Source organism: Macaca mulatta, chromosome 1, assembly GCF_049350105.2.
Source record: "Macaca mulatta isolate MMU2019108-1 chromosome 1, T2T-MMU8v2.0, whole genome shotgun sequence".
Lineage (NCBI taxonomy): Eukaryota > Metazoa > Chordata > Mammalia > Primates > Cercopithecidae > Macaca > Macaca mulatta.
The window spans coordinates 230,624,130-230,637,585 of NC_133406.1; the positions used below are offsets into that span (position 1 = coordinate 230,624,130).

The window sequence follows — 13,456 nt, forward strand, 5'->3', positions numbered from 1 at the left end:
GGAGATTGACATCATCCTGGCCAACATGGTGAAACCCGTCTCTACTAAAAGACAAAAAATTAGCCAGACATGGTGGTGCACGCCTATAGTCCCAGCTACTCGAGAGGCTGAGGCAGGGGAATCACTTGAACCCAGGAGGCAGAGATTGCAGTGAGCCGAGATTGTGACACTGCACTCCAGCCTGGCGACAGAGCAAGGCTCCATCTCAAAAAACAAAAACAAAAAAACCCCAAAAAAACCACAACCTGGCCAACATGGTGAAACCCCATCTCTACTAAAAAAATATAAAAATTAGCTGGGTGTGCCGGGCGGGGTGGTTCACGCTTGTAATCACAGCACTTTGAGAGGCCAAGGTGGGAGGATCACTTGAGGTCAGGAGTTCGAGACCAGCTTCACTAACACGGAGAAACCCCATCTCTACTACAAATACAAAATTAGCCAGGCATGGTGGCTCATGCCTGTAATCCCAGCTACTCGGGAGGCTGAGGCAGGAGAATCACTTGAACCTGGGAGGTGGAGGTTGCAGTGAGCCAAGATTGTGCCATTTTACTCCAGGCTGGGCAGCAAGAGTGAAACTCTGTCTCAAAAAAAAAAAAAAAATTAGCTGGGGGTGGTGGCAGGTGCCTGTAATCCCAGCTACTCGGGAGGGGAGGCAGGAGAACTGCTTGAACCCAGGAGGTGGAGGATGAGTGAGCTGAGATAGCGCCACTGCACTCCAGCCTGGGTGACAGAGCAAGACTCCGTCTCAAAAAACAAAAAAACAAAAAACCTTGAAGACATGCCCACTCATTTTGCTTCCACTAAGGTTAAGTACAGCAAAGCCCAAAGAAGGCCCTTTACAAATATGAAACTAACCAGTGGACAACAGGTTCGTTTCTAATGTAAAACTAAAATCAGAAAATGAAATAGGAATAAAATGATGAAACAATGAAGCCAGTCAAGAGAAATGATGGGAAAAGGGTAGCTTACTGAGTTTAAACCCAGCTTTGCAACTTATTATTTATGTGATTCTGGACAAGTATTTAATCTCTCTGAGAGTTATCTGCTTAGTCATACCTTGGAAAAAGAATGCCTATGTCATACCGGGTTCCACTGCACTAACAGAGCAACTGTGAGGATACAAGCTAATGTCGACCTGGCCCAGTCCTTGGCAATCTACAGAGGCTCCATAATGTTGGTTATTATAACCTACCAGCAGAATTATCAGGGCCATATGAGTCACTGGCGGTACCCAGCTACAGTGTGGTCAAGAGAGGACTCTGAAGCCAGGCCATCTAGGTTCACACCTTGGCCCTGTCTCCACTAGAATGTGAGTTCCACGAGGGCAGGAAGCTCTGTTTTGTTCATCGACACATCCTAAGTTCCTAGTACTGTGCCTGGCACATGGCAAACGCTCGATAATTACTTTACTAATTGAATAAATGAATGAATGCTCCAGGCATGGGGATAATCAAACAAATAACTAGGCTTTTTTTTTTTTGTAAGTTAATGCATTTCATATTACCTTTGGTGCTTTTTTTTCCTCTATTCCAACTCGGTCGAAACACTCGATGAGGTAGTTCAGCATATCTGTCTCTTTGCAGGTTTCAATGGTGAAATGGTCACTGTAGGAATCCCAATTACTTGCTCCACCAGAGGCTCCCAAACTTTAGAGAAGATAAAAAGAAATTATGATTCTTATCTCTTGAATATTTTTGGCAGAGTTTGCATTTCTGCAGCAGAAAGCCTGTTAGGATCCCTGCACACATAACAAAGCACAAACACCCATGCTGCCAAGATCCACCCTGACTGCTCGTTTTACCTGCTCCAAAGCCAACAACAGTAACTTTTAGTAACATTTTAGGGACCTAAGAAGGGTTGCTTCTTACTGCAGGTGGCAACTTATAAAACCAGAAGCACTAAGAACTGGTACCAAGTGTTAAACATTGGAAGGGACATCACAGGTCCTTTAACCAAAAAGAATGGCATCACTCAGAGAACTGTAGGTTAAAGCCAGACTATGCTACTGCTGTAATCGAATTCTTTAGGGGAGAAGTTATAAGGGACTAACAAAATAGCCCTCATGTTTGTGACTTCCACCATGGATCTCAAAAGCCCTCATCTAACATTTGGCAATAGAACCAGAGGTTAAAAAACTCTCCAGTTAGGAGGAGACATGAACATATTTGCTATCAACATAAAAACTCCAAAACTATCAGTGAAAAAGGTAAAGTAGCAGAATAAAAGACAAAACAAAAATATTGTACTAGGAGTAACCATACGTAGGTTCCAGTCTCAAGCCCACTGCTTACTTGTTACCTGAACCTAGAACCTCTATCTCTTTTGCAGTGGGGTTTTAATGAAATAAAGTGGAGGTACTCTGTAAAATATCAGCAGTATACACTGTGAAGCACTGTTATGTTAGTAATAACTATCCTCTGAGACAAAAACCAAACATAATCACAAGAGTTAAATTTGAGGAAATTAAACAAAGTTAAAATCAACCACTGACAGGCCACATAATGAATCTGGTGTTTAATTCACAAACTGATTTGATATACATAAAAGACACATAGGGATTAATTACGACAAAGGGAAAAGTAAGGAGTACTGAAATGAAGAAAATGAGGAAACATAAACTTAGCAAAAAAACTACACATAGAAGATGATAAAGGATGAGAATATGGCCGGGCATGGTGACTCATGCCTGTAATCCCAGCACTTTCAAAGGCCAAGGCAGGTGGATCACTTGAGGCCAGGAGTTCAAGACCAGCCTGACCAACAGGGCGAAACCCCGTTTCTACTAAAAATACAAAAATTTGTTGGGCGTGGTGGCACACGTCTGTAATCCCAGCCACTTAGGAGGCTAAGGCACAAGAATCACTTGAACGTGGGAGGAGGCTGTTGCAGTGATCCAAGATCATGCCACTGCACTCCTGCCTGGGTGACAGAGAGAGACGCTGTCCTAAAAAAGAAGAAAAAAAGTATGGGAACATCAGGAATGTGAGAGACACACCCCTACTTAAACCCAGGACACACAATTAATGTCTAGAAACTAACAGGACCAAGAGGAATTGACATGTTTTACAGACAGATAGATATGCATAACTAATTTTGGAACACATTTGGAACATATGTGCCACATAACAACATTTCACTCTATGATGGACCAAATATACCACAGTGGTCCCACAAGGTTATAATGCCATATTTTGACTGTATCTTTTCTATGTTTAGATATGCTTAGATACACAAATACTCACCATAATTGGCATAATCATCGAATTGCCTACAGTGTTCAGTACACTAACATGCTGTACAGGTTTATAGCCTAAGAGAAACAGGCTATATACAACAGGCTATATATAATGCCTAGGTGTGTAGTAGGCTGTATGATCTAGGTTTGTGTAAGTATATTCTATGCTGTTCACACAATGACCAATCCGCCTAATGATGCATTTCTCAGAATGTATCCCTGTCATTAAGAGACACATGTCTATATGGACATCATTGTCCTTAGACTTTTGGAAAGATATACATAATTGACCTTGGAATAAAGGTATGCTATTGGCCAAGTGCAGTGGCTGATGCCTGTAATCCCAGCACTTTGGGAGGCTGAGGCAGGTGGATCACTTGAGGTACAGGAGTTCAAGACCAGCCTGACCAACATGGTGAAACCCTATCTCTACTAAAAATACAGAAAACTTAGCCGAGTGTGGTGGCACGTGTCTGTAATTCCAGCTACTTGGGAGGCTGAGGCAGGAGAATCTCTTGAACCCGGGAGGCGGAGGCTATAGTAAGCTGAGATTGCACCACTGCACTCCAGCCTGGGCAAGAGAGCAACTATGATATTGGCTGGGCATGGTGGCTCATGCCTGTAATCCCAGCACTTTTTTTTTGAGATGGAGTCTCGCTCTGTTGCCCAGGCTGGAGTGTAGTGGCACCATCTTGGCTCACTGCAAGCTCCGCCTCCCAGGTTCCCGCCATTCTTCTGCCTCAGCCTCCCAAGTAGCTGGGACTGCAGGCGCCCGCCACCATGCCTGGCTAACTTTTGTATTTTTAGTAGAGACAGGGTTTCACCATGTTGGCCAGGACGGTCTCAATCTCCTACCTCATGATCCACCCACTTCGGCCTCCCAAAGTGCTGGGATTACAGGCATAAGCCACCGTGTCTGGCTGCAAAGCATCTTATGTTTGATGTCAATAGGTCCTTACCAGCTGCCAGGCCTCAGTCTGATGCAGCACCCACAGCCAGCATGTGAGCGTGCATGTGAACTCAGCATGCTTAGATGGTGCTGGCTCATGTAACTGCCACTGAAATTATTCCCATTCCTGGCAATACATCCTACTTCATTTTAACTTAAATGTGAAACCCTCACTGCCACTTGAAATATTTTCACAAACCGTTCACTAACACATGAAAAGTGACAATGTATGTAGAAGACTATGTAGACGATTGCTTTTCTTGTGCCAGGCAATGCAAGGAAAGGCACTCAGGATATATCAGAGAATTTTCAAAAGAGGTCAGTGTGTTTTGGTGATTGATATGGTTGCGATGTCTATCCCCTCCAAATCTCATGTTGAAATGCAGTCTCCAGTGTTGGGGCAGGGCCTAGCGGGAGGTGACTGGTTTTGTGATTGATATGGTTGCGATGTCTGTCCCCTCCAAATCTCAAAACAAAACAAAACAAAAAATAAATATTTCTTTTTTTTTTTTTTTTTTGACGGAGTCTCACTCTGTCGCCGGGCTGGAGTACAGTGGCCAGATCTCAGCTCACTGCAAGCTCCGCCTCCCGGGTTTACGTCATTCTCCTGCCTCAGCCTCCCGAGTAGCTGGGACTACAGGCACCCGCCACCTCGCCCGGCTAGTTTTTTGTATTTTTTTAGTAGAGATGGGTTTCACTGTGTTAGCCAGGATGGTCTCGATCTCCTGGCCTCGTGATCCGCCCGTCTCGGCCTCCCAAAGTGCTGGGATTACAGGCTTGAGCCACCGCGCCCGGCCAAAATAAATATTTCTAAATGTTTAAAGTAGTATTTCGTATTTTCCCTCAGCTGTTACAAAATTCATGATGCTTTTACAACTGTGACATCCTAAAATCTTGGAAATATGTCATATTTAAGTCCTAAGAGCATCTAGAAAATTATACCTCCCTCTGGGAGAATATGCAAACCATTTTCTGATAACTACATTAGCAGTCCAATGTAACCAAGTAATTACTTCACATAATAGAAACAGAGCTGCATCCTTCTGAAAACACAATGAAAATGTACCTAGAGATTACACGTGCATCAGATCTGTGCAGATTGAATCCCATTTTAAATGCGCCAATAAAATTTGCTCTTAAAGGGACTCTGTTTCGGTCTCTTCTATAATTACCCTCCCATTTACTGACTTCTCAAATGCAGGCTTTGGAATTTGCATTTTCTTTTTGTTTTTTTGAGAGAGTCTTGCTCTGTCACCCAGGCTGGAGTGCAGTGGTGTGATCTTGGCTCACTGTAACCTCTGCCTCCCAGGTTCAAGTGAATTCTCCTGCCTCAGCCTCTCTAGCCTCCTGACCTCAAGTGATCCGCCCACCTCGGCCCCCCAAAGTGCTGGGATTACAGGTGTGAGCCACCATGCCTGGCCTTGCATTTTCTAGTAGCAAGGCAAAGTCAGAGTTGTGCAGGTTTAAGCACCATAAATTCATTTAACAAATGTTGCTAATGGACGTCCTGCGTTCTAGGCACTGCTGTAGGTCCTGGAATAGTGCATGGAACCAGGCAGATGAAGAGCGATGGCGTGCGTGCGTGGGTGCATGTGTGTTCTATATGTGCATGTGTGTTCTATATAATGTTGGAGACAATGAAGTCAGTGGCCACCCTCTATAGACCTGAGGAGAGTGAGGGAGCTGGCCATACAGCTATCTAGCAGGAGAGTGGTCCGAAGGGGAGAAACAAGTACAAAAGCCTAAGGCAGGAGGGAGTATTATGTGCAAAGAACAGGAGTCCAGTATACGCGCTAGGGGAAGTAGGCGAGTAGAGGGAGATTAAGTTAGAATGGGGCATGTATGTGCATGTGTACTTGATGTGGGGGTGTGTGTGTAGTGTGTGGTGTGTGTGTGTAGTATGTGGAGTGTACATGAGATGCAGGACCTTGTAGACCATGGTCAGAGGCTTTGGATTTTACTCTGTGTGAGAAGGGAAATCACTGGGGGATCTTAGGGATAGACATGGTGGAAAGATTGTGTGTGTGTGTGTGAGAGAGAGAAAGAAAGAGAGAGAGACAGGGTTTCACTCTTATCACCCAGGCTGGTGTGCAGTGGCATGATCATTACTCACTGCAGCCTCTAACTCCTGGGCTCAGGCAAGCCTCCCACCTCAGCCTCCAAAGTGACAGAATTACCTGTGCTTGCCACTGTGCCCAGCCAGAAAGATTTCTTTTCCACTGTTTCTATGTTTCAACCCCAAGCAGTGACCATCAGCAAAAACAGGAGGGTGAATGTCAACGTTTTTCACTATTCACTAATTTTCCCTTTCTCTACTCGTATAAGGCTCATGACATTCAAGATTTGACCTCCTTCACTGAAATATCTATAGTTAAAAAACAAACACAAAACCACCAAATTTCTTTCTAGTCATCAACTTCCTAAGAAACAATTAGAAACATTTTCCTTAGGATAACTTCTATGGTATCTTTATCACAGGGTAATTCTTTTTTTTTTTTTTCCAGATCAACTTCCAGCTTTTGTTTATTGATTTTTATTAACTTTCATTTTAGGTTTGGGGGTACATATGAAGGTTTGTTACACAGGTAAATTCCTGTTAAGGAGGCTTGCTGTACAGATTATTTCATCACCCATGCATCAAGCCCAGCACCCAACAGTTATCTCTTCACAGACGGTAATTCTCACTTCACTCCCTTATGCCACTCCCGCAAAAAGCAGTTCCTTATAACTCAAACAGTTCTTTTCTCAGAAGTCTGCAAAACATTACAGAAGGAATGTTTTACCTTTTTAAAATTAATCCTTATCATCACCCTTATAAATACTTAACATATAAATGTATGTCCCAACTACTTCCAAAAAGATTTGTAAGACATCGAATCCACTGGGCCAGCAGATGGAGAAAGTGATCCAACCCCTGATGATTCTTTCTTCTGTGACATTAGTCTTACCAGGCAAGGAGGGGGTGTTAAAATTGCTTACTTCAGAGTAAACAAAATTCTGGGAAGATCAATTAGAAAGGGGGAAGGAAAATACTATTTCTTTGCTGACTGCTCAAAGTAACATGGTTTTGGTTGTACGCAGTGGCTCACGCCTGTAATCCCAGCACTTTGGGAGGCCGAGGCAGGCAGATCACCTGAAGTCAGGAGTTTGAGACTTTGGGAGGCCAAGGTGGGCAGTTTAACCTGAGGTCTGGAGTTTGAGACCACCCTGGCCAACATGGTGAAACTCTGTCTCTACTAAAAATACAAAAATTAGCCAGGTGTGGTGGCATGTGCCTGTAATCCCAGCTACTTGGGAGGCTGAGGCACTAGAATTGCTTAAACCTAGGAGGTGGCGGCTGCAGTGAGCCGAGATCGCTCCACTGCACTCCAGCTTGGGTGACAAAGTGAGATTCTGTCTCAAAAAAAAAAAAAAAAAAAAAAAAAAAGTAACAAGGTTTTTTACTAGCTGTCCTTGGCTCTGATCCTACTTAGAAGAACCCTAAGTTCTTCTATTTGTTTACATACTTGTTACGTATTTTTACCCATGCTTTGGCATTCTTTTTTATATCAACTAAGAACCAGTAAGTTGCCAAAATCTGGATGATCACAGTTCATTGTAACAGCCAACAAGGGACATACCAACTGACTAGGATGGCATTTTGTAATTAAGGAGCGAAATGCCGGCACTTCCTTGCCAAAGGAACCGAGTAGATGCACAGACTCTCAGAAGCAAAAACAGTAGTAAGGAACAAGAACAAACAAAATCTGTTTGGGTGAAAATGGAAAAGTGGGTGTCAGCACGGTGTGGTGGTGAAGAACGTGAGTCTGGATTCAGGATGCTCGAGTCTGAATGTATTTCTGTGACTTTGACCCTCTTGTCCATCCCCCCCTACACCACCCACTCTCCCCCGCCCATTCCCCCCCGCCACCACTTCCTCACAGCAGGCTATAGCGAGGAGTAAAGGGGCTGATGCATGGCCAGTGCTGCACCATATCTGGCGCACAATGCTCCATAAGCTATTTGCAGCTATTTTTATACACTTGGTTATTCCTCCTAGTAGGGAGAGAATTTAGATCTGAGGCAAGGTTGGGGTGTTAGAAGTCCAGAAAGAGCGGTATTAGTAAAAGCAGCACACAATCTGATATGGTTGTTAGAGAAAGTCACAACTAAATAGGCCAGGGAGAGAGAATTTTTCCCACAGAAAATGTACAGTAAAACAGATAACACAGCACTTTCACTATGTGGAAACTGATTCCTAGGAAGGATGCCTGCTTTTTTACTACAATCATGCAATAGGATTTTATCTACATGAAAAAGACACTTTCACCTTTGGGAAATTTACTTGAAAAATGGTGATAAAGTGTTCAACGTAATACAAATATCAACCTTCCTGAATCAATATTCAACCTTGTATCAACATTCCTGTCCCTTTATATATTCCCTAATGATTCTTCTGAACACCATCGAATTGAATGAAGTATACCTAACTCCTACTGCAGTCTCTATTTATAGCCTGGAGTTATTTTTGAACAGTGCTAGGCACAAACACCAACTCAGTCCAGAGGAAACTTCGATTTAAGAGCAAAATTGTAAGACAATGAGTCAGAGGATTAGAAAGAAGGTGCTATTATATTCTCTTGCTCAAAGTCACCTACACAACCCAAGTAGTGTTTTCCACTCGGTTTCCAGGGGTAAACATTTAGCAATATCCGGAACTATGTTTCAGCCTCTGCGGTCATTTCAAAGGCTCTATAAACAAATGGGGTCTGGCTTCACTGAGGTCCAGGAGGTGCTAAGAGAAATTTAAGGCTAGACATGAAAGCAGAGTCACAGTTACTATACCAGACAGTATGACCTCATATGTTCTTCGATGGATTGCCCAGACTGAGCTCAATGAGGGTGAACGGGGAGGTGGGGGAGGCCAGGAGGGGGTGGGAAGGGAACACACACACACACACACACACACACACACACACACACACACACAGCCCTCCCTCAAATCCCAGCCCCTCTCCCATTACTAAATAGCAGCAATCCATGCAACTGTACTTAAGCAAACATGCCTCAGAGAGTACAAGTTGTCATATCTGGTAGTTCACAATAACATTCTTGCAACAAATGAAGGGTCCTTCATTTTAGATCTAAAGGCGGATAACCTTGATGACTGATCTTTAATCTGTTTTCATGCTTTTGCAAAATGATTATACACAAAGTTGTCCTCCAAACTTGCCAGGCGACAACTCTGAAAATTCTCAGGCCAGGCGCAGTGGCTCACTCCTGTAATCCCAACACTTTGGGAGGCCAAGGCGGGCAGATCACTTGAAGTCAGGAGTTCGAGACCAGTCTGGCCAACCTGGCGAAACCCCGTCTCTAATAAAAATACAAAAATTAGCCAAGCATGGTGGCGGGTGCCTGTAATCCCAGCCACTTGGAAGGCCGAGGCAGGAGAATCACTTGAACCCAGGAGGCGGAGGTTGCAGTGAGCCGAGATCGCGCCATTGCACTCCAGCCTGGGCAACAAGAGCAGAACTCTGTCTCAAAAAAAAGAAAGAAAGAAAAAAAGAAAATACTCCTATGTGCTACTTTATCCCGTAAGGTCTGAACATATCAATATACTCTGGAGCCCACCTCATTTGACCGTATCCTGCCTGGATTCAAAGCACACTCCTTGTTAGAGCTTATAGAAGTTAGTTCCTAAGCATCTATGCACATGCAGGGGTAAGACTCCATTCCTCTGATACCTGGACCCAAACTGGACACAAGAAAAATCATCACCACCACCACCACCTTCATCATCACCATCACCATCATCATCATCTTCTTCTTCATCTTCTTCATCACTACTGTCCCCAGAAAGTGCGAGGAAGAGGAAGGAGAAAGGATTGTCGTACATACTACCACAACAAAAGCAAAAAAGGCCATCAGAGAACAAAGAAAAAACAAGAGGGGGAGAAGCTTTTGCAACTGCTATCCTTTTAAATAAACCTTACACTAAAACTTTTGGCCACTGACATGCAGAAACATAATTCACCTAAATTATAGAAACACATATAGGTACATCTGAGAGAAGGGGCCACTGGATTAGTGGAATTCTGACACTCCTTCCTTCTAAGAGACTGAACTTACATATAACTAAAACTCAACATGTCAGGGCATGAACCTACCCACCCCACTCACCAGAAGTAAAAAACACCAGGTCCAGATTTGCTCCCACACCTGCTTGGTCTGATTGCATTTCAACTACCACTGGCAACAGGACAAAAGGCCAAAAAGGGTTCCCGTGTGCCCCAACTCTCAAAGGGAAGAAAGGGACTCACAATAGAATAGAGCAACCCAAACTTTCCAGCATGATCAGAGCCTGGTAGAAGCATGGACTCAGAGTACATGCCTACCAAACTAGTTAGCCACACAGGTTAATAACCCAAAACAACAACAATTTAACGGAGTCAGTGTCACACAGCACTTCTTCCAAACCGTGTTAATCTCCTTTCCCTGCACCGCAAACACACACACAAGTCTCCTGCAGGATAAATACCTAGGAGAGATCCTCAGGGAGGAGGGGCGTCTGCTCGTGGCACTGGGTGAGGCGGGTGGTAGGGGTGGACCCGTGCTGCTGGGCCTCTGTCTGGAACTGCTGGCGGGCACTGCTTGGGGGCTACTGGCAAGGGCAGGGGGACTTGGGGAGCTCGACAGAATGGAGACGCCTGAGGACGCCCATGGGTGAGTGACAGTGTAGGGGCGATACCGCGGGGATGAAGGCTGGCTTCCCGCAGCAGTTCCAGAGGCTGCGCTGTGAGGACTGAGGGGAGTGGAAGGCACAGCCAACTGGCTGGCTGCACGGGAAGGTGAGGCAAGAGACGGGCCCATCACGGGAACAGAGCTCCAGAAACTGGGAGTGGGAGCTGGACTACTTTCATAGAGGCTAAATTAGTTGAGAAAGGGAGGAAAGAAGAGAAAAATCAAAGAAAAACTTGAGATAACTGACTAAAACAGAAAATATCAAGCTTTTAAAGGAGAATCATTTCAGTTCAAGTACATCTAGCAGATAAACATCTAAATAATTATAATCTAATTGCTCTATTGATCTAGAGGCTATACTTACAAGACAATAAAGTCCCCATACGAAGAATGATGTAGTACACACAGTCAACTGCTTCTAAAACTTCATCTACCAATATCTTAACCATAGAGAGTCAAAAAGTAATCATCTAGAAAAGAGAATTCCACTTCCAATGACTGAATCCACCTCCCCAAATATGATATATGCCATACCCTGTATGACACAGATTAACATTGTAAACAAACATTCCCTTCTCCTATATACTTCACAGTTATTTTACTACCAGTTACATGTGCAAAGAAAACCACACTAACCTAGACAAAGAGCTGGCACCAAAGGAACCCACGTTGCAGAACATGGGGCTTGTTCCTGGATTGGAGCCAGTGTTTAGCAAGAGATTTCTGTCTGGTGACCGTGCTGCTGCAGCAATTGGCTGTGATGTGGCTGTCAGACTGGCAAATGGGTTTTCATCTCTAGTCTGAGTGGACATCATTAGCACTTCCATTAAAATCTGGCCAATCAAGTCCTTAAAATCGGAGAACACTGTTGGAAAGGCAGAATAAAGAACAGGTTACACACAGTTCGAACTCAGGTTACACAGCCCTTGAATAAGCCAACTGACCCCGAGTGGTTCAATGCAGTATCCTGGATTGGATTCTGGAATGGTAAATGGATATTAGTGGAAAACCTGGTACAACCTAAATAAAGCCTTGTGTTTAGTTAGTAGTAATTTCTTAGTTTTGACAAATGTACCATGGTTATATAAGATATTAACATCAGGAGAAACTGGGTAAAGTATATACAGGAACTCCCTGCACTAACTGAAACTATTCCAAAACTAAAAGTTTATTAAAAAGAAAGTTGGGGTACAGTCATTGAGAGTTACCGCTGATGTATACTAATTGTAAAAAGAAGCTACTCCCAACTATAGAGGTTACTTTATTATACTACAAATGTAACTGGGTTAATATTTCTTAGTCTAGATATGTTTTATAGATAGTAATAAAACTATTAAGTCCAAGGTTCAAAAGATTTTATGAAGGGTCCAATATCTAGTCACCATGTGGCTGGCAGGAGCAAATGCTACATTCTAGCTTCCTTTTTATTCTTTGCAGCTCCCAGTTGATTTACTGTTGGTCTTTAGATACATTTTAAATACCACTAAAAAAAGTTTTAACTCATGGAAATTTTATCTGATTTGGTTATTTAAAATTACCACTTACATGTGTAAGATAGATTTGAGAATCTTAAGATTTATAAGAATAACAAGTAGCAGAGTTTCAAATACATGGTCTTCTCCATTAGCAGAGTTAATAAGTAAAATCAGAAATAGTCTTATCTATCCTCCGCAAACACAAAGGACTTCTTTTTTTCCCTCCTCAGAAGACAGGCAGCACAGAAAAGAAAAAGGCGATCTCCTTGATATTCACGCATCCATTTAAAATGTATCTATTGAGGGGACTATTTTGTGCAAGATATCCTTCTAGGCATTGGGGATACATCAATGAGTAAAAGAGACAAAAATCCCTACCATGAGGGAGGTTATATTCCAGTGATAGGCAAAAGAAACCACTCCAGCACACCTCCCATACCTCTTCTGCATTCCAAATGACTGCTGTAAAGAATAAGGATAGTGCCCTGACGCTGATATCTTGCTAAGAGTTTTAATATTTTGTTACAAGCGTGGCCTCTTAAAGTAGAATATCAGAAACACAGCAAAATGTCATTATGTTCTGTCTTGCTAAGCAATTTAGCCAAATAGACCAATTCCACTGTCTATACATGGCTTCACAGGCACTTAAAGCAGGTATAGTTCATACAGAACATTTCTCTAAGGATCCCTGGAGACCACTCACTATATCTATACTTCATAAGAGGAGGTAAGGCCAGGCTTGGTGGCTCCAGCCTGAAATCCCAGCACTTTGGGAGGCCGAGGCGGGCGGATCACGAGGTGAAGAGATCGAGACCATCCTGGCCAACATGGTGAAATCTCATCTCTACTAAAACTATAAAAATTAGCTGGGCGTGGTGGTGCATGCCTGTAGTCCCAGCTACTCGGGTGGCCGAGGCAGAAAAATCACTTGAACTCAGGAGGCAGAGGTTGCAGTCAGCCGAGATTGCGCTACTACACTCCAGCCTGGTGACAGAGCAAGACTCCGTCTCAAATAAATAAATAAATAAATAAATAAATAAATAAATAAATAAAGACGAGGTAATGCTCTAAGCACCT

The 13,456-nt window shown here is 43.4% G+C and overlaps 1 protein-coding gene across 6 annotated transcripts in view; it reads right to left on the reverse strand.

Annotated features, from left to right (window-relative positions):
• The window catches only part of UBE4B (ubiquitination factor E4B), a 146,767-nt gene that overhangs the window by 65,571 nt on the left and 67,740 nt on the right, over positions 1-13,456 (reverse strand). For 3 of the 6 annotated variants that reach the window (XM_077974778.1, XM_077974774.1, XM_077974767.1), the window contains 2 exons: positions 11,541-11,769; positions 1,505-1,646 (listed from right to left, as the gene is read on the reverse strand). In XM_077974778.1, coding sequence (XP_077830904.1) covers positions 1,505-1,646; positions 11,541-11,769 — 371 coding nt within the window. Of the gene's footprint in view, positions 1-1,504; positions 1,647-9,907; positions 10,061-10,701; positions 11,089-11,540; positions 11,770-13,456 lie in introns of all 6 variants that reach the window. The other 3 variants (XM_077974760.1, XM_077974752.1, XM_077974756.1) reach the window with 2 other exon arrangements.